At 42.5% G+C, this 22,468-nt stretch overlaps 1 protein-coding gene across 7 annotated transcripts in view; it reads right to left on the bottom strand.

Moving 5' to 3' along the window:
• Nucleotides 1–2,667: 2,667 nt before the first annotated feature.
• The window catches only part of LOC131674379 (zinc finger protein chinmo), a 57,525-nt gene continuing 37,724 nt past the window's right edge, over nt 2,668–22,468 (bottom strand). For all 7 annotated transcript variants that reach the window (XM_058953022.1, XM_058953020.1, XM_058953019.1 and 4 more), the window contains one exon: nt 2,668–13,927. In XM_058953022.1, the coding sequence (XP_058809005.1) occupies nt 13,689–13,927 (239 nt within the window). In that variant the 3' untranslated portion in view covers nt 2,668–13,688. The remainder of the gene's footprint in view (nt 13,928–22,468) is intronic.

The following is a 22,468-nucleotide window of genomic DNA, read 5'->3' as shown; positions in this document are numbered from 1 at the left end:
GTAAATGCCAAAAAGAAGATGAGGATTTAAATCATGTATTATGGCAATGTGCCCTCTACGAAGAGCCTAGGAAAAAACTACATAACTCTCTTATGAAACTTAAACTGTTTCCACCGTTATGTATTGAAATGCTTATTGCGGATCCAAATATCGAAGCTTGTATTTGCGTCTTTGAATTCCTAAAAAAATGCTCTTTAAAAGTGTAAATCATTGTAACATATGAAATGAATAGATTGTAAGAAAACTGTACATTCTGTAAATTAAAATTGTAACTTTACTGTAGCATATATATATATCTCTATAGAGATATGAAATGCTTAATAAATAAAAAAAAAAAAAAAAAAAAAAATGATTTAAGTAACAACGATAATAATACTTACACTACTAATGATACTTGACTTTGAAACTAAACCAAATTCTACACTAGTTCTACATCATGCAAACAAATAAAAATATAATTAAATTCAACAACATGATAAAATTAGGTAAATTCGAAATAGACAAACTTGAAAATTGTAATTTCATTCATAAAGTAGATTGCAAACTGCCCAGCTATATAAATAGGCTTAACAACAAGAAAAGCAAAACCCCGAAGAAAGGAACAGAGACGCGATGTTATCTATGATAAATATGAAATCTCATTCTTAACACAGACACATGAAACATAACATTCTATTAATTTTGACAAATTGACAATTTTAGACAGAGAGATCAATAAAAAAAAAGTAAGAATTCAGTGAAATGTTACACATTTTTCACCATAACAACACATTAAATAGAATATAAGATACATAAAATTTAATTAATTCATATAAATCAACACTAAATTCAATCAATGAACAAATAATCAAGAAACATAACATTGAATTGCAAATGTTTATTACAGTCAAGCTGTCTCATCCGAAATAATTTAATAAATAATTTGGCTACCCCCAGTCCACTACTTTCTCTTCGCAATATATCAGGAAAAACAAACTCCTTGTCAGCTGCTATTTTCAGAGAACATGAGAGATGGTGACGTTCTCTACTCACTTTCACTTCCTCATACTAATTTAAAATTTATCATCAATTAATTTACGATGTCACAGGAATAAGTGAAGTATTTGATCATAGAAAGACAAGCGATTGACAACTAGTTTTTTAATGCTTTCTTACAGTTTGACTCGGTATTACATACAAACACACTAATTTTTTACATTTATTTTTTATTTTATGGAAAAAATCCAGTTAAAAGTTAACACTAATAAAGTTTATCCTTGAAAAGTTGCAAAGACTTCGCCTTATTTGCATAAAATATGTACACAGTTGAAATATAAAATTTGTAGCCTTGAAAAGAAGTACAATATACTTGAAACGTCTGCAAAAATAAAATTTCATAATTAGCACTGTCTCGCAGCAAATATTTTATTTACCAATGAAAGTTTTAAAAAGTGTAACTGTTCCCTACTCAGTTATAATATTTACTAGTGTGTTTGACCTCGACAATTCGCCACAAACACTAGTAAATTTATTGTCAATAATAGTTTCAGGGAGTTCATTATGGCTAATAAACCACCGCAAGTGTGCGTTTGTCAATAAATCAACCACAATAGCCCCCGAGACTGAACCGTTAGGAATAAACTGTCGATACTGCTTATAATCTTTTATTGTTCAGCTAAGTTCAATTGTATCAAAATGTGGAAATATTTCATAATTAATATTTTAAGCTGGTTTGTAAAACAGCTACTACGAAAAAAAAAACAGTTTATTAACTATGTTATGTATAGCAATAAATTTTATGCAATTATTTGACTTTGGAATATGGTACTTTGTTTTATTTTATTCAACAAGTATAATCAAAATAAATTAACTGTACAGTCCATTAGTTCGATTAGAGGATTATTTCCAATAAACACACATTAACACAAAATTTTACGTTTGATATGTTTATATTAGCGCAGTATTATCAATACTGCGTTGTAACAACAACGCAAGAAATGTACCTTGTCTTTTCATTTTTCATGTGTTTCCATACATATTCAAAGTGGAGCAAATTAAACTACAAATGATGTAAGAATAAAAATAATAAGCGCGATATTTTTATTTCCCTCAGAGGGCTCACCCCTTGACGGATCGTCAGTGCCATCTACAGAATAATACTGGATTCTCTATCATGTACCGTTTGATGGTTACACATGTACTTTCTCCTTTTCCTAGGCTCAGTTATCCTATTTCATCAAGGAATTTGAAGTTTCAAGTTATTGCGTCACAAATAAGTATTTTTAAAAACTTTCCATTTCTTTTCAATGACGTAGATGTAATTGAAACAAATATGTCCAACAAAACAATACCCATTTAGAGCCATTCGCGTAATAGATACTTTATCTGAACTATAAATATGCTATTGCAACAATAGAAATGTACGCAAATGAATTATTTGGGTATTTTAGGAAAGATGTAATTGTTACAGTGACATCATAAATTAGTCCAACAATGAAAATAGCCGTAATGCCAAAATTGATAAATTGTAAATGAACTATAAAAAAAGTTAATATTGAAAAATAAAAGAGCGTTGTCATAAAAAATAAGTAGAAGGATTTGTATAAGGATTGAGGGATGATGAAAGAGTGCAAGACGAGGTAAAAAAAGGCGCAACTTGGTAAGTTTTTTGTAATTTATAATTAATGGTAAAGTTTTTCTCATCTTACAGTAATTAAACAGTTATATCAATAGCCTAATTAAATTTCAATGAATTTTTATACAAACAAAAAAGGTGAGTTACACTCGTCACGATATAACGTGCAGACCCTACCACCTTCAATCGGGAGACACGGCCGTTTGCGTTGACTCGAAAATACATCCGAAAGTAGAATTTGGACTGGTTCGACTGGGATTCTCTCGAAAGAAAAATTTTCCTGAGATGACTTCTCGCTCTGTTTTGGAAGAAGCGCGCGTCTCCCTTCCTCCCCCTCGACCGCATTTGTTTCCTCCTCCGTCTTCTTTATTTTTGTTCATCTCACATACTTTTAATCGCGCGCTCTACATCCTTTCTTAAAACTCTTTCTTTCCATACTCTCACTCATTTGTCTTTCTCTCTTCCTTTCGCTATTCGCCTGCATAAATAACGTAAATTCCCATAAATGTAAAAAGAGGTGGTCATCTGTATTTTCAAAATACAAATTCGCTAGCCGGAAGGGATCGCTCGCACGCGATCGCGCGGATGAGTTTTCACGCATCCCCGCCATTACGTTCAATAGATACGCTTCCTGTCATCTTTAACATAAACAGTGTCACCTTTTAATTTTTCATGCATTACATACGTTTCCAAATGAAATCAAGCGCTAACCATTATTTTCGCTACACCATTTTTCATCCATTATCTTTCCCGAATTTCCTCTCTCAATTATCTAAATGTGTGAATGAATAATCCGAAGAAAATGAGTTTTAACATTCGTAAAGAAGGTGACTATTTAGTTGCTATTGTTAAGGCATTGAATACGTTTTTAAACGGTTAAAAAAATTAAATATTTATCTATCAACGAGATAACTCTCGTTCTTTCTCTTAATCTTCAACCATATTCTCGGTATCGAGAGAGGAAACAACAAATAAGTTGACCTGCGACTGCACGTGCTGCGATCGCGAGGCTCGAGGCTTTACAATACACGAGCGACAGCCCCGCGACAGACCGCCGCCTCGCTTTCCACGCAACGCCTGCAGTCGCAAGTGCAACGCAACATCGCACAACGTCGGTCTATTATAGGAATGATACTCAACATACAATTACGTGCAGGTCACAATACAAAGTTGAAAAAAGGGACCGTCCGAAAAAGGAATAAACAGACAAGCTAGACGTGAAAATCGTTCAAACTTTCGAAATCAAGTGATCGTCGAAAAAGACAAGATTTTTGCGTTTTTCTTTGCTTTCTTCGCTTACATTTAAATTTTTTTATCATTTATAATTTCTTTTCCTTGCTCAGCATCATTCATCAAGCCAGGTAAAATCTAGAATTTTACTTCCTGTTCTATGTCATTTTACATTGAGTATACGTTCCCACTTACAGCTCCCTTCACAACTCTTTATAATTTCTTACTTACTTAAAAATTTTTAGCGAATTACTCTTTCGTTATATTATTTCTCGAAAATTGAAGGTTCTTTCTACTTGCAGTTTTTTCATTAATATTCTTTTTTTTTTTTTTTTTTACTTTGCTCTTGATCGTCGCATTGCGAGACGACGGGATTGTGGGGCGCTTTATCAAACAAGCATGTTCTCTTAAAGCTAAACTTACGGTGTACTATGATATATAATGTATTTTTCGCTGAGCGCGCGCTTGCGTATTTGCGTATTTTCTTTGCGTATATCTTGACATATTTTTTCGTGTATGTCGTGTCCGAAAGGGACAGGAGGGCCGGGGGCATTTTTAGTTTAAGAATCACAACGTACGGAGCAAGTTTGCGGGTTTACGGGAATTGCTTGCGTCCAGCGCATATAGAAAACATAAATATTAAATAAATATATATAACCGGTTCTATGTACATATTCTAGCTGATATGAGTGGAGGGAACTCGAGTGAATGAAAAGCTGTCGATGTGTTGAGTTTCGGAGGGGACGTTAATCAAGCTCGACGCCTGCTAACGAAGAAACAACACGACGGAATAAACTTATAAACATCACACAGTTGAGAGTCTGGCGGAAAAGAAAACAACACTAAACCGCAATACTTTAAGAGTAATCCTAGTAATCGAGATAAAACATTAAAAGTAAGAAAAATTCATTCGGGATAAATAAATATGAGGAACCGATTGTAGGCGCGAATACAAGTATCGAGGTAAAGTGCTTTCGTATACGCTTAATTAAATGTTACGTCATGTTGGCAATGCCCATGTACGGTCCGCTCTCGAGATCGTTTGTTTGGGATAACTTGACGCACGCGCGTGTTTCCGTATGAAAGTCGACAACTTATAGCCCGACATGAGATTCTGAAATGGCTCGGCTCGGCTCGGCTCGGCTCGGCTCGGCTTGGTACGCTCGCGCGCAGTGTGAACGCTTGCAACAGTCTCGCGTACGAGGACGACGACGACGACGACGACGACGACGACGACGACGACGACGACGACGCTACATCGTCGAGTGTACTAAGTGTCGAAAAATGAGAATCTCGTCGTTGAACACGGACTTACGCTTGGCGACCTCGCTTACTTGGCTATTGCATCGCGTCATCGATATTATTACTTGAGAAAAAAATGTTGATTATTAAAAATTCATCTTTAACTTTGACGTTACTTATAGACTATTATACTTTGTAGTTTGTACTTGGTTTCCAACTATATACGTGAGAGGAGGATTCGCGCGGAGGCGAGCGGACGAACATTGAAAAAATTCGCGCTCTATAATATCGCGGCGCACTCTCGATTTCACCTTCTTTATTACTAAAGCATCATTTATCAATAATAATCATTGTCATTATCGTTATCATTATAAACATTAATAATCTTATTATCTTCATTAATTAACTCTTGACTCTAGCGTGAATATACTTAAACGTCAACGTGGTATCGACAGAGTATCACTGTTTATCACCGTCAGATATCATTCGTACTATTATTATTATTATTATTATTATTATTATTATTTTATTATTATTATTATTATTATTATTATTATTATTATTATTACTATTATTATTACAATAGATCGCAAAGTAGCGCTTGTGTTGCTTTGTAATTAGATTGGCGCATAAAATTAATACGTATATTATGATCATTTGTTTCTTTAGAGACGTTGTAAGCTATTTATATCGGTGTGCACCCTGTAAGTCGTGATTATATTTTATTCTTCATTACTTGAGGTAGTCTTTGTACTCGTGTATTTTTTTTCAAATATTATTACAGTATGTTATTGGTAATTTATTCATTTGCTTTGCCACACGTGCAGAACAGTCACACGATCGAGCAGGCTTGCCTCACAGACACGTTCGTACTTTTCTAGTTAACAACTAACAATCACAACTGTAAATCATCACAAGCGAAATGTAACATCGAATACTGTTCATAACAACGGCAGTAGCAGTGTAGTCTAGTATAACAAGTATCATAAAAATTGTACTGTTGAGAGAAAAAAAGCAATAGAATTCGATCGACGTGTGCATCGGCAACACCACTCGACCACATTTTCCATGTTAAGCAAACGAACGCTTTCGTTCCGTTATTTTCTGGACTCGCATACATCGCGTACGTAGACAGACAAGTCATAATAATATAACACATCTCCTTCCCGCGCAAACATGATCTTTTTCTTTACTTTTATTCAGATTAACGTTCTAGCTTATCTAATTACGATTACTTTGTACTATGATTTGCCGGTCGAGCTAATGGCCCCCGACTGATTTGTTTTCTTATTTCCTTTACCATCTGCCCCACATAAGAACCCATCGCAATCCCGCGCCGCTACAATCAAACATCATTTCTTTTTTTTTTTTTCTTACTTTTTCACCTTCGTATTCGCTATTATAAACATTATGTTATTACACTATTACAGTATATAACGCAGCGTCTAAGCGCGCAGTTATCACGTCAAGATTTTACGTTAACATGCACTGTTTATGAAGTGATGAATGAAAACTCTCTTAAAGTCCGGTTTGACGGTAAACTGATTTGTCCGATCGCCGCCGATCGTTGCGACTTCCATCTTGAGCTTCACTATTCGTATATAAATATATTATTTACGTATATCTGCAATAAAAATACTCAATCGTTATCACTGTCGTAAAATAAGTTTCTATGATCATTTCTGCGCGTAGATTATAACTCTTGCGAAAGCCCAATGGAAATCGCGACGAGCACGGCGTTCTAATAAGATTCTTGTTTTCCTTCGCTGTGTACATTAATCGTTCAATTACATCGATCACCATACGGTCGACTCGTCGAGAAACTCGATCGACGGTCGCAATGACATGAATTTCAAGTCTTCGCTCGCCTACCATCCATATAATAAGGGCACCGGCTCTCCTACGCTTTTTTCCTACCTAGCGTGTCTTTTGTAATCGAACCAACGAAAAAATTGAAAACAATTGATATATACGTGTAGTTGAGTATGTGCGTGTGTGAGTATGCGTGTGAATATAGGTGACCAATCTTTTCTAGTGATGAGTGAGCGTGAAGTTCGCATAGTGACCATATCAATTATTTAAGGATTATTATAAATCGCTCTCTACGTCATTAATACTCGATACTTTTTTTGCGTCATCAGTTTCAAGCATAAAATTTCTTTGTTTCTCGTCATCTCAATCCGTCATTCGATCAGACGTGTTTGTCCTTTTCACATCAATGTCGAATTTTGTCGAAATTTGAGAAATTCAATGATTTTCCCGTTTCCGCCAATCCCAATGTTTTAATACGTACGTGAGACTTTATCTGTTTATTTTTTCCTCATACGGACGTCGCGCGCAAGTAATTTTCATTTTTAATTCACTTTTTTTTTCGTTTTTTTCCTTTTTTCTTTTTTGTTTTTTTGCATTTTTCAAGAAGAGGAGGTCTCTGCCGGATACTCAAACGATAGAGCAACGTTGCACTCGCGTATGGTATCCATGTTTTGAGAAAAAATCACAAAGAACGTGTGTTTCCTTTCGCCTAATGAAGCGCGCGCACGCGTCCATGATGTGTCATACCACCACGACATCAATTACAAGGATTTTGAATCCGTTCAAAAACACATATTATATAAACAACATGCAACATATTATCCTATAGCGTATTACATTGCTCGCTTGGGCCAAGCTCTCAAGATACACCGCCGTTCCCACCTATAGCTCCGTGTTTCCTAGCTCACGGCGCGCAACCACGCGCGCGATTTGTTTCCAATTCTTGCCATTAATATAAATTCATGTATAAATGTTGATTGATTAAATATATACATAGGCGAGGGGCACGTGCGCGCGAACTTGCAGATCACAACGCGTATATGCGCGCAGTGCCTGTCGCTACGCCATCACAAACCCGAGACAGGCTTTGGTGTGCGATCGGCCGAGCTGAACGATTACCGAGACTAGCCGAACAATTTTCCGCGCCTCGACCTCTTTGTCTCGAGACGCTTCCCTCTGGTACCGAAATCACGCGAGTTGCGCGAGCTTTAGCTTGGGCTGTCGCGTTGCACCACTCCGTGCCCGTCCTCGTCCAGCTCCGCACAGATACGTTAGCGTGACTTCTATTTCTCTTAATATCACCGCCCAACGCGCTTCATCATCAATAACTCTTTGAACTAATTAACAAAAACAGAATTGAAAAACCAACAAATACGAGTCATCTCGCGCCAAAGATTATGATCAAGTGTCATTTCACGCGTCCGTGATAATGTATCAGCGTTTAGTCGTCGACAAACAGTTGTTAAGAGATCGGCTTGCTTTTTAATGAAAAATCAAACAACAAAATGTCTTGGTAGACGAGACGTCGAACAGCAAAACATAAATCGAATTTTCGTTCTCTCCCAAACATTTCCGAAACGTGTTCTCTTTTCATCGAACAGTGGCTTGCGCTCTTGCAATTGCGTAAAACGAGATGACGAAATGGGAGAGATATTTTTTTTGTCCGTTATGCCGGCCGCACTGCCAAATTAGATATTTTTCACATGCACATTTACAATATAACTATACACGTACGTCTCAACGGTTTTCGCTTTTTTTGCGATAATTATAATAACTTTTGATACTTATCGTATTATATTTTTGTTATTATTAATGCAGTATATACTTTTCATCTTAGCTACTTTCCATTTACACGGGCATTCGCAATCTTAATTTTACATTCACTTCTTTTGTATTATGCCAAAAATTATGTTTTATTAGATTCATCACGAACACGCAAAAAATTTCCTTCTTTGTTATAATAGACATTATAGCGCGCGCTACTCGAACATATGATGCAAATATGCTACTTTTTAATTAAACTGCGTATGTTTATACGTGTACAATATTACTGTTAAACTAGAAAATGTGTCGATTCTTCTTTTTTCTTTATATATAATAGTTCCTAAATTTAAGGTGAATTCATTTAAATAGAAAACGCCAAATACGCCCATTAAAGCATTAAATTACGTGAATTTATGATTAAAGTTACTTTAATTATACGTCTATGTACAAATTAGCAAATCATATTATAGTAAGCGCAAAATTCTCGTAAAGTTATACACTTAATCGACACATTTTCAGAGAGAGGAGAAAAGCTCTCGCAGATTGTTAGCGTAATTTATAAATCAACTCCACATGCGTAAAAAAGTATAATGCATAAAAGTAAACAAGGTAAATGATTAGCTCGCGTGGTAACTCAATAAACTTATAAACAAAGATTAGAAAATTAACACAAATGTAATTTCAGTTACACTGAAAAAGAAACTAACGTTCAATGAAATTCAATCTCCGTTCAACAGAGAAATATAAAGCGCTTGAAAAATAATATGAATAATATTCATAAAACACTTGAATAGAAATTTTTTTTTAATTCATCCTATGAATTAAAATTAAAAAAAGAAATAATATATGTACAAACTATAAACGTCATGACAATTTGTTTTTGATTGACTGTCATTTTCGCACACTTTTCTCTCCCTCGTATTTTATGAATTTCGCACGTGTTTTTTCGTGTCCGAGAATACATGTCAAGAAGTTTTTATAAGTGTCAAAATTACGATACAGGTATAGTACGATTAATTTAGGTACACCGGCTTTGTCGAATTATCTTCGAACGTTATCGAATAATTTCGTAAATCAAATGCCTGGTACAAATCTCGTGTCCATTCAATTTTATTTTTGTCTACCCACTCCTGACAATTTTATCCTGTCTCTGTGGCTAGGAAATTTGTTTAAACACTGTTCAATGCTTTTCTTCAATTTTAGCGCACTCCAATTTTTCGCCTCCAGCTTATGATTATTATTTTGCTTAGTTTTTTCAGGAAATGTAGATCAAAAGTTTTATTAAATATTTTAGTAAATAGAAACTTTCCACTTCTGCGTATTTTGACTTAATCAAATTTCTAACCTTATTTTTTTCGTAAAAATAGTGCAGCATCATTCATACTTATATTTCAACATGCATATAGTAATATACAAGTTTTTATATGTTCGCGGACGTGGAATTAATAATTCTTATGAAGAAATTTTTTTCGTATTTTTTAATGTTGTTTTTTTAGTTTTTTTTTTCCTTTTTAATTTTTCTTAAGTTGAATGAAAGCGATCGACCGAATTGTAAATAAAATATAAATTTTGTTTCTTGGTATGAGAAACCGAATATTCAATTAACGAAAGAATATTTCTTTTGCATTTTCCGGCTTTAAGAATGCCGAGTGTTTTGAGTTAATGTTCTATATCACTCAAGTCATTGTTGTTATAAATACAAAAATGTAAAAATAAAATCTGTCTAACAAACTATTTACTCTTTGATAACATAAATAAATATTCTATAACTAGCTATTTTATGTCGAGTGCTGGTAATCTAAGTATTTTGACCTACAGAAAAAAAGGAATTGTTACTAGTTCTACTTGCGTATTCCAAAAAAAATCAAGTGCTTTATGCAGTGTGATTACGATGGCATATGCTCGTACGTGTAAATACAATGAATATCAATGTGACGCATATATTGTGTGTTGCATGACTATCAGTTCTGTTGAAAAGGCTCTGAGGTAGTAGATTCCATACTTTTGGCAGAGTCGCGCAGAATAATTATCTGCGCGCGGATTTTATGTTTACAGTGCTATGTGTATTTGTTTGGTACTATTAATCGATTATTGTTCTGTTTTTATAATTCGTATAATATTACTTTGTTAGTTTTTTATTTATCACGGTTCATGACTGTAAAAAATGCCTCTTTGTAATACCTATCATCATGATCAATAAACAGCTTTAAATAAATCTCTATTGTCTCTATTGTCTTTGATATAAATAACGTTCTTATCTTTTTTTCTTCACTATTATAGGCATGTCGTTGTTAGGTAACTCTGTGCGAATCGATTATAAAATCGTTCTGTAACAAAAACTATTGAGAGGAAACAAAAAAAGAATAATCTATTCTTTTTCAAAAACGTGTAAATACTGCAACAATTAATATCGCGATGCCATCCTGACTAGGAATATACCTAACTTTAATATAAATGAGCTTCCGTGTAAAATACAATCGTCTAATCGCTAATTCATCCTAAAGCTACCGAGTACATATATCGCTGTTTTAGAAAACAGTGTCCAATATCGCGCCCCTTGATTTGATATACATGATACATGATAATATTATATAGATATAGTCACTCAAAAAGGTCGCTAGTCACGCAAGTGCGAGACTGATCAAATCAGTTTTTGAGAATAAATCGCTGACTGGAGCCAAAGTGAATCACGAAAGGGGCGAGAGGGGGAGGGGGGGGGGCTGATCGTTTCTGCATTGTTTCGCGAATAATTTCGTTTGATATGAATTTGGAAAATCAAGGACTTGAATTGGCAGCGACATTTGTAAGAGGTACTCGCCGAGCCAGCCCTGCCACTGGTTGCACCGAGGTGGCCGGGTGTCGCGCTCGCGCGAGAACAGCACTTTGTAAGGTCTTATAACTCTTTGCCGATTAAATCATCAATCTTATTTCGTTCAATAACTATTTCATTTAATTCTCTGGCGATCCGGCGGCTACTATGTTTAATTATACTCTTTGTGTCTTTGCTTAAATATCACCTATTAAAAATCGCGTTTCACTATTGCTCCGGACAAAAGTCCGATTATCTGTATTCATTAAACACTGTAAATAGTTAACAAAATGATATTGATTGTTATGCTCTGTTTTATGTTTAGTTATCGGCAGACAGCTGGCGATTGGCCTGTTCGTTGCCGAGTCGAATCACTTGTCGGCGCTCGTCGAAGTCTCGTGAAGGAGGCGCAAAATCGTCATCATCACCCGTCATCATTTAAGGAAAAAACAGAGAGTAAACGCATAGCTCCATATACCTATATTATATATATTTCATCATTTATAAACTGCGTGCTTGGTCTGTGTAGAAGTATAGCTTAGTAGTAAATATCAGGTAAAACGTTTTATCGTTACGCCGCGGTCGGGCCACCGCGTGACAGCGGACCGCGCGTAATAAAGGCGCCCTGCATTGCATATTCAATAATAATCATCGTCTTTTCATCTTACTATCATTAACTATTGCACGTAGGGAAACAGTCGATATATGTAAATATTGCAGTCTTAGTTATCGATTTGCGCCGCCTCTCAACAAACTCATCCTTCACGAAAGTTCGAGCCTCGAGCTTATCATCACCGACAATCGCGCCTGTCGCCATTTTATCATCCTCCAATGCATCCTTTTCATTTTCATTAATTCATTATTACTATTATTATTATTATTATTAGTATTATTATTATTATTATTACTTTAATGCTTCAATAACGTGGCTAGTTTCTGTTCGTCCTTAAGATTCTAACGCTAGTATGTATACATTCCCTCTCTCTATGCCTCACTCTCGCGGCGAGTCTGCGCTCGCACTTAGCACTGACATTATCCTTTATCTCTTTCCCGTTCATGTCATTTTTTTGTCTCTCCGCGTTACGTATTCCGAGTACGTATCGTTCCGCCCGTTTAATACAACAAATCTATCGAGGTGTGACATTCGTGTGCGCCTGTATGCCTCTGTGTAGGTGTGTATGCACGTGTTTGTGTGTGTGTACGTGTACGTGTATCTTTCGAGAAAGTCAGTTGACTTGTCGGTATTTTGTCTTCTTCTATGTTTTGACACCGTGCGCATCTCGTTCGCGGTTCGAGATCGTCATCGGTGTTTCTGACTTGTAGAACGAACGTAAGTAAAGTCTATTTGTACATGAATATAATTGTCTCGGTAGAGAAGAACGAAAGAACAATGCGTATCGTAAAGTTGCGACAAAACCGCAGCGTTTATCAACGGCACGATAGGCGTCAGTAGTATGTATATCAACGGCGTTACAATAATCATCTATTTATCGTGTATAAAAAACTAGGATCATATTAATCGGTTTCTTTTTCATCGCAGCTCGGTTTAGTTCATCAATAATTATCAAATGATCTTGCATCTGTCTCTCATGCATATCTATAAACTATAGTCTTTGTAATTATTGCGGTAACGATAGATTCTCCACTATTAGCTCGCGCGCATTAATAAAGTCGCATAAAACCTCCGAATATCCTCGTTTGTCAGCTCTCTGCTTGAGAATCACAAAAGCACAAGTGGGTGGGTATTCATTGGGGATCTGATTGTTAATTCGCAGTGAAGCAATAGCAGCATCGACGGCATTCACGCACACATAAACCGTGGTAGCTCTGGTTGTCTCCTCTTCTTATCAGTCGATTACTGGCGTTGCACTTTGATTGACTAGTTTCAGGTGTGCAGGTGTGTGTGCGTGTGTGTGTGTGCACGTGTGTGCGTGTGTGTGTGTGCATGAGTGTGGACAGGGGGCGCGGTAAGTTGGGCGTGACGGTTGGGGCTAGGCTGGCTGGCCGCGGCAGTCATTTGGCCGTGAGCAGTTTGCTCCTCTTGTTGCTGTTGTTGTTGTGGTTATTGTTGTTGTTGTTGTTGTTGTTGTTGTTGTTGTTGTTGTTGTTGTTGTTGTTGTTGTTGTTGTTGTTGTTACCGATGACGGTGTCACTGTGGTCGCAGCTGTTGCCGGGCTGAGGCGCGCGGCGCCTTGGCTGACCGCGGGTCGACGCAGGCTACTGCTGTCCGGCCACCCGGTCGGAGACCAAGCGGTTCGCCTCCTGCAGAGCCTTCTGGTTGAGCTCCTCCTTGTGCTCGCGCGCTATATGCCGACGCACCGTGTTATTGCGGGTGAAGGTGCGCGAACAAAACGGACACGGCACTCGGATGCCCTGGTGTCGCTGCCTTATGTGCGCCCGCAGATTCGTCTCGTACCCGTACAGCCTCTCGCAGAACGGACACTTCAGCTTTTTACCTGCAACACACAAATACGATTCAGTGCCATTTTGTCATTCAACTTGCTGCCAGCTCGCTCTCGAAGAACATTCATTTACTAATGCTGCATTGAAAAAAAGTGAGTCTCCCGAAGGCAAATGCGACTGAAAAGGGCACACAAAGCACGACGAATCTAAGTACAAGTTAGCCTCGGCCACCGCGCTTCGGTGTACAACACTCTGAAAATCCCGAGCGGGTCGCAAATTCAGTCGTGTGTCTGCTAATACCCGGCGTTCACAAAGCCGCAAAGCCCTTCGCGCGTCGCCGGCGAAAAAAAAAGGAAGCAGCGAGCGAACGAGAGCCTCGAAAAAAGCGTCGAGAAAACGCGCGAACAGATAAAAACGTATAAAAACGTGCCTTTGAGAATTAGGCAGAGAGCGGCTAAGGGTCGATGCTGCAAGAAAAAAAAAGAAAAAAAAAGAAAAAAAAAAGAAAAAAAAAAGAAAAAAAAAAAGAAAAATGTGACTTAGAAAATCCGTGTGTCCGTGTGCTTAGAGGCAACGTTAGAGAGGGGCCATTGGCTTCTTCTAGTTAAAAGACTTGCAAGGCCGCTCACGCACATATAGATACTAATTTATTTGCCGCATTGGCGCGATTAAGTCATCGCTCAAAGGTCTGTACAATGAGATATATGTATGCGAGTGTGTGCGTCTATGTACACAGCGCCTGCCATAGCCGGGAAAATGAATAGACTTCCCTTGACATTCCATTAAGGTACACGTACAAAATAGATGACCTCGTATGGGACTCGACGATGACGCTACTGACGATGTTGCTGTCGCGCACAGACACGTGTTGCAACCTACCTATAAAATTAACTCCGACTCGGGGATTATACGACAAAAGTACGTAATCATTGCCGCGCGAGCGCCTAATGATTATGCAGCCAGGTTGCCTAATGCTTATACATCTTGCTTTCCCAGGTAAACATAGTCCCCGTATGCCCTCCTTTGCCACCGAGACCTCGTTATATTTCAACACTTGGAGCTTATACCTACACGTCCTACAGTGCTGTTCACCTTAATTACCTTTTGATTATGGAAACGCGTTGGGATAAAATAATGAAAGTTTAGGCAACTTTTCTCGTAAGATCAAATTTACGCAACTGTGTCGTGTAATAAGTACGCATTTATATTCCAGGTAGACAAGGAATGGCCCTTTGCTAATCTGCTTGAAAGCTGCATGAAACAACAACAACAACCCACGTCCAGTAACTTGAAGAAAAATATAAATCTTGACATGTTATTATAATATTATAATCGATCATTCAGTCGTAGCCCATGAACTCGTTTGCTTTCAATGCAAGTATCTAATCAAAATTGATCAGAGCCAACGTACAATCTAATGATTCGAAATACAATTTGAAGGCCAGCGCTAGGTGATTCCAGGTAGTGCCGTGTCGCCGCATTGCTCAACTCGAGGTTTACGCACATTTGCATGCCCACATGTGTGTCTGTGTGGGTATGCGTGGAAGAGCTACGCTAGATTTGAATTTTTTTTCATGGCGCCTGATGACGTTCGCTCGTTCGCTTTGTATTCTTTGTGTCGAGTGCAGAAAGGTCATTTTTTACGGTTGACTGGACACCAAAACGATCTTGGATCGAAAAATGCTATCGGCAGGTATAGTCTCATCGACATGGCATACCAATCGTTTCATTGGATGTAGTTAGCAGTAACAGTCGATTATGTGATTATGGAAAATCAGTTAATTAACGCCGCTAATTCGTTAATTAACGTCGACCCTGAAATTATATGGCTCAAGTTCACCGAATAAGTACTTACTATTTAGTACGCTATAGTCTGTCCTTCGCTGCCATAGTATGGGCTACCTATTTAGCTGCACAATGGACCGATTTGAAAGATTAGATACCGATCTCGCGTACATTCCCTTGTTGTCCTTTGAGATGTTAAATAAGTCAAAAGTCAGTGTTTAAGAATGTTCCAAGCTTGGCATTAAAATTCTTGCGTAGCACTGACAGACGAAGCATCCAAAGTGACGGTAGTCTCGTCGATCAGCCGGATGAAGAATCCGGGCAAAGGCCATGCACGCGGAAGTGAGAAATAACGAATGCGGACGGCTTGTCGAGGGAGCGCAAGGGCAAGCGGCGCTGCTTGCTGTCCTGCGAATGGATAACGAAACGAACGAACGCGGAAAGAGCCGGGCACAAAGAGAGCTCGCGCCACTAGCCACCGAAACAAAGGGCCGATCGCGCGCGCGAAGACGCGAATGACTAATGAAGCCGCCGTAGCCTGGGGGGCCTGCGAGCCGCATATTGCGCGCGGGATCGGGCTCGTTTTCAGCGACGCGCATAAACGAGCCGAAAGCGGAGAACAGGAAGAAGTGGCGGCAGGGGCGGGCCCAGGCGCGCATCGGCCTTTGGGAAAAAAGCCACGACGGATTGCCAAACCGCGCGGCCAGTTGTTACGTGCTGCTGGCGCGCCTTTCGTCTTGTTCTCGGCAGGTGTCGAAGCGCTCTCTTACCGCCTGTTCGGCGCTTCCGTAAACAACCTCTTTCCATGCTAACGATGTTTGCTTTCTTTTCCAAGTGGACGCTAAGCGATGCTCTACGCGAGTCCACGCGTACGTCTTTTCAAAGCCGGCTTTTCCTTGCGTCGTGCTCGTAGCGAGTTTGTTTTTTGCACGGGCCGAACAACCTGGATATTTCACGAAAACCGAACGGTCGCTTGCTCCGCAATGGAAACAACAGGTTCCGGTCAGTCGAGTCCTCTTCCGCAGTCGCTATGATCCGTTTCCATTAACAGTGATGGCAACATTTTTTTTTCTCTAGGAATATCAAACGAATCAAGGAAATTGAATAATCGGTTCCTCGCATGACTTGCCTGCCGAAATAGAATTAGGCAAACTAGGGCACATCCTTACGTAAGCATCGAAAAGGCTATCGTAAACAAGACTATACTTCAAGAGAGAGAGAGAGAGAGGGGCAGAAATCCGAGCTCGGTCACATAAAGAAAGAAAATCTCGCGAAGAAGAAAGAGGAGGCAGAGTGTAAGGCATTCCGTACAAAAGCAAAACGTACATTTGAAAGTCGGCCTTCGTGTCGTCTCTCGAGGTTTTTTTTTCTCTTCTCCTCGAGAGAGAGAGAGAGAGAGAGAGAGAGAGAGAGAGAGAGAGAGAGAGAGGAGACCGCGCGAAGGGCTTCCCAAAGAGTTAGGAAAGCCAATGGAGGCCACGCACGGCTCTCCGCAGCTCACGCATACAAACTTGCAAGAGGGACAGTGAGAAAACGGCAAGGCTAGATATTACGAAACTCCGTCAGCATCCAAGGCTCACATATACATACATACATCACATCCAAGATGGTCTCCTATAGACCATCTCTTCTTCCCCAGTAACGCGATCTCTTGATCTCTTTCCTGATTGCCTACCATACACTTGCTCACTCACACACGCGCGTGCAAACTCGACCGACCGCGTACAGCTATATTATACGTATGTCTTACTGGCAGCCTTATCATCTTGACCCTTTTACTCCTTTCCATTTTCTCTCAGCTTGAGCCCACATGTACACAAGTTAGTTGATAGAATGGCAAAGTGTAGGGCAAACAAATCGTGTAACCACGATTGCCAAAAGTATGACAATTATCGTTGGCCACGTCCGCACACTCGAATATCTTAAGGTGTCTTTTGTCTTTATTTAAAAGGAACTATAGTTGCGGTCATCGGAAGAAACCGAAATCTGCCGCTAATTACCGACCTTCGTCGAAATTCCCGAGTAATCAGTAATCGGATGAGTGAGGAGTATATAAATGCGGATCGATGCGACGCGTGACTTGTCGCACTCGCTCTCGTCATCGGCAGTTTTTTTATTCACAACTGTATAGGACGAAGGCTGCGCAATTTGAGCGGAAAGGAAAAAGTTTGACAAATTGCCCAAGAGTTTTTCCTCGGGGAGTTTCTACACAAGAGTGATTTACATGTATCTCGAAGAAGTTTTCATCCGCGGCCCCGTCTTACGGATAACATTTGGGTTGGGCGCGAAGCGAACTACATCGTCCAAAACGCGAACAATTGATTAAGCGTCAAGATAATATTTAGGAAACTATCTTTCGTTGCAGTAGAGAGGGACTCGTTGGAATTGGCAGACGAAAAGAAAAATGAAAGATTAATCGAATAATCTGTAACATCTCAATCGTGCACAATTGCCGGCGTCCGATCGCATCTTGATTGAAGTAATATAGCTACATATATCTTGCGCGCGACGATCAAAATACAAGAACGGCTGAAAATCAATTATAAGACAAGGAGTCGGCATGGAGTGACAAGAATTTTCTCCGTGCGAAAATCATTCCAGCCGCACGGGAGTGCTTACAAGCTAACCATGGAAAGCCATAGAAACATCGAGATACACGCAACCTTGAGGGCAATTTCGGCTGGATGCGAATAGGAGCTGCCCGGAAAATCGAGTTTTTTTTTTTGACGAAAAGAGCACCGCCAAGGGTCAATCCAGGCTTACGTAAGAATGGTCCGTTCGGTATATAGGTAGAGAGCGGCGTGCGGCAACGCCCGGAACGGCGAAGCCGAAGGAGAGAGAAATAGCGAGCGCGCGAAAGGTCTATGTAGTCGCAGGCCTTGACCTATTTCGCTGGCTGGCGCCAAATCGAGCTCTCCTTGGGCGCCCTTACACGAGGATAGCAAGAGAGTTACTATCGGTCGGTCGGGGGAGGGGGCAGCGCGGCCAAGCTCCGAAAGAAGTCGTAAAAGAAGGACGAAGAAGGAGGAGGCGGAGGAGGAGGAGCAGGAGGGCGGCGACGGCGTCGAGAAAGCAAAAAGAAGCGAGCGCGGAGGAAACGCGTAGCCGAGCCGAGCGCACGGCACGCAGCCCCGGGGCGGGAGGGAGGGAGGGAGGGAGGGAGGGAGGGAGGGCAAAATCGATGCGCGGCCCGCTGTGCGTTGCAGCTCGGCGAATCGCGCGAGCAGCTCGAAGGGGAGGCGCGCCTCCCGCGCCGCCAGCCCGCCACGACGACTGCCCGCCGAGGCGCGCAAGGAAAGCGAGAGTTTAGCCTTGCCGCTGCTTTCTCGGCTGCTTGCGCGAAGCGGCGGCCGCCTCGCCTTGTGCCCGCGCGCCACAGCCGGAGGGGGCGCACGGCTGCAGACGTACACGTGTACGTCTGTCTCCGCGCGACCCGACTGCCGAGAAAACCATAACCTACGCAATGGTCCATTTCCCGAGGAATCGTCGGAGTTGCCTATTCCCAGCGAACCTCGCCTCCCCCACCCCCTCGACGCTCGCTCCGCCCGCTCAAGGTGGCCCTTTTATCCGAAGGTCGCGGCTGCGCTACGGCCCTCGCGGCAATGTCCCGGTACGCTACGGATTTGCGGCAAGCACCAACCGATGACTCACGGGCTTTTCCAAATCGAAGCGGCGGCGGCGGCGGCAGCAGCAGCATGTGGCCTCATCGGAGCCGGAGAACAGCAGCTTCCATTCGGCGCGAGCTTAAGCGCGCGTCTCGAGGGGACGAGTAGAGAGCGGCAAGTGCCGTCTCGCTTTTCACGGGCTCGGCCGTCTGCCTCGTCAATTTCCTGTGCGCGCGGCGCGCCCGCGGACATTTCCCAGCCGACTCCGTGCGTTCGCTCCTCGTTTCTTTCTCCGTCTCGCCTCGCGTGCGCTTCATTCCGCTCGCGGCCGTTAAATCTTGGTATTGATTCGGCAGCGCGTACTGCGTGCACGGGCAGCAGTGCGGGCAGGTGGCGCGGTCTCGCGAGCGCGTCCAAAAGCTCCGGCAATGTCGCCGCACGCAATGCCACCGCGGCTACGCGGGCACGCGGCGCACGCAACCATTTTCGGCGAGCCACGGCGCAGCTTCGCCGGCGAGCGCACCTCGACGCTCGCCGTTTCGCTCGCGAGCGACTCGCGATACGTATCGCTGGAAGCCCCATGGCCCGAGAGAGAACAAAGAACTCATGCCAGTGCGCTCGCTATCGCTCTGATAAAACATCGAAGGCGCGACCTTGCGGCTAAGGTTGCTCCACGCGCATGCCTGTGTGCGTATACGCGCTGCTCGGAGTCGCTTCGCGTGACCTAAAATTCGGTTAACGACGAGCGAGTAGGAAGAAAAAAGAAAAAGCTCCGCGGCAACGAGCCGGCCGATAGCAGATACAAGGCTGCGTATCAGCAGAGCGCGCGATCATCAAGATTTTATCGATGTATCGAGCGCAATTTCAGCGCTGAATTGGCTTAAGCTTTATACGATCTCGGCTTGCCAGCGCTATATGTATATCGATCCGCGTGTAAAATTTACAACCGACCCAATGATCGCGCGTGAAGATATTAAATGCGACGACCACGCGACAGTTAGCTGTGTGAAATATTTCATGGCGCGCGATCGTGCATCGCACGCTTATTCCATTCGATTGCTCGCGATAGAGATATGCCTCGCACTTGTACCAATTGTCGAGTAGATTAGAGCCCCATCCCCGCTGACGAGTCGCCATTGCCTGCTCCGGATTTTCGTACAGTTTCAACGATGCTGCCGTCCCTCGTTTGTTTCTACATTTCTAATGAGAAACGTGAAAAACAGCGTGTACATAGAAACGAGAACGGCACTCTCGCTTTGATAACCTCGCTCTCCATTGTTACCTGGATATAATCCGAGGCAATCGCATCAAAGGATGGATTTTTCATTGAAAAGCAAAGCTGCATGTTAGCCGGTTAATCCGTTATTCAATTACGAAAAGTTACACACGGGCATCCCCGAGTGCACTCATCACTAATGCAACGGGCGCTGCAATATCCCGTAAAACGTGATAATCGGCCTCCCGAAAACGCATTTCATGCCGCAGGCGCCCCTCTGAAAAGGCAGCCTTGGCAAGCGGCATTTAGCGTTATTCGGTCGCGCGGGAGCGACACACACACACGCGCACACACGCGCGCGCGCGCTGAGAGTGAGAAGGAGAGATGGGGTTGCGAGGCAGCAGCATTGTGCGCCGTGCGGGCTGCACGCACGGGAGAGAGTCCGTCTGCGCGCACTCGACAAACGGCCACTGCTCGCGAGCTTGGCCTGGAATCCAATGCCGTTAATCATTGCCCGCTGACCGAGATCGCGACTCGACAACGCTCGAAGGAGCCGACCAGTTGGCGCGCTCTATCGTCAATCACGGAGGAGTTGGCACGCAATAACGAGATCGGCCGGTCGTAGCGCGCGAGCATTAATAACGAGGATCGCGCGCGCGCGGCGCAATCCTTTGTTCCTCGGCCGGGCGCGCTTGATCGATACGCGAGCGCACGCGCTTTTTTTTCGCTTTCGGCCTCGCGCCACCCGAGGTGCGCGCTCGATAACGAGCGATCTACTCCGGAGACACCTTCGTCGCGCCGTCCACGTGCACCTCCGCACCCGCGGGAGAGCGTCCTACGCCTCGTATAATCGGCGCCGAGCGATCCGCCGACACGCGTAATTGCATGCTCCGTTTTAATAGGACTATTTTTGTACCCGAAAATTCCCCATCACGAGCCGTGAAACGCTCGACAAACACGAAGCCGCTGCCGTCGAAAAAGAGAGAACGAAACGAGGAAGATACGCGCGGCCGGCGTAATTAAAAAAAACGAAGGAAATAGAATGCGAGAGCAGTGCGTAAGACAAAGAGCGCACCGACACATGCGCGCGAGTGAAAGACCGGCAGAGGGGGGAGGTGGAAGTACTTTTTCGGAAGGCATTTACGGCCTCGCGCACCATACATATCCGGCGACTCGCGCGATGAGCATTCGCGATAAGCGTTAGACGCCCCCGCAGCGAACGAGCGACCGTTAGAGGCGCGTGCACGTGCGCGTGCATGCCTTATGAATTCCGCTCGCGAGGCGATTAGAGGCCAGCGCGCCGAGTGACCCGCGAGCGACACGAGGCCTGCCACGGCGGCTCGGACACTTGCAGCTAAGCATAATTAAACGCTTCCTCTCGCGGGGACTCTCTCGCGTTCGTTCCGTCGACGCCGCGGCGATCAGGCTAATTCCATCCGCCGCGTTAATGCGTGTGCGCACTCGCCTCGGATCCGATTGATCCTCGTCGTTTTCGACTAGTTGTAACGAATAGATTGTGCACGCTGCTACTTGGACAAATTGAGCGGCAGAGCACAAATTTTAATCACAATTAGCTGGCTGTAGCACCTGGAAAGTCCCGGTGAATTCTAAAAATGCCTAGGGCACACATGAAAGGGTGTACGCGCACGCAAAAAAGGGACAAAAAGCGAGGGCAGAGAGAAGCGAAGAGAAAAGAGAAGTGGCAAAGGGAAGGAGGAAAAGGGTATCAGCATCGGCATCGCCGCCAACCAGCGAGCGGACGGGCGGGAAAAGCTCGAAAATTAAAAAGCCCCCGTAAATCGCAGAATATTACGGACGGTATATCACGCGGCCGACGCCGCCGCCGCCGCCGCCGCCGCCGCCGTGCGTGTGTGTATAAAAGCTCGGCCAGCGAGCGAGAAAAGGGAAAACGAGAGAGAGAGCGACTTTAATTCGGCTTACGCGGCCTGGCGCATATCGGCGCAGTGCTGCTGCTGCTACTGTTGCTG

Source organism: Phymastichus coffea, unplaced genomic scaffold, assembly GCF_024137745.1.
Source record: "Phymastichus coffea isolate CEN01 unplaced genomic scaffold, Cenicafe_Pcof_1.1 PCOF00235, whole genome shotgun sequence".
NCBI classification, from domain to species: domain Eukaryota; kingdom Metazoa; phylum Arthropoda; class Insecta; order Hymenoptera; family Eulophidae; genus Phymastichus; species Phymastichus coffea.
The sequence above is the reverse complement of the archived record's forward strand: the minus strand, read 5'-3'. Positions and strand labels throughout refer to the sequence as shown.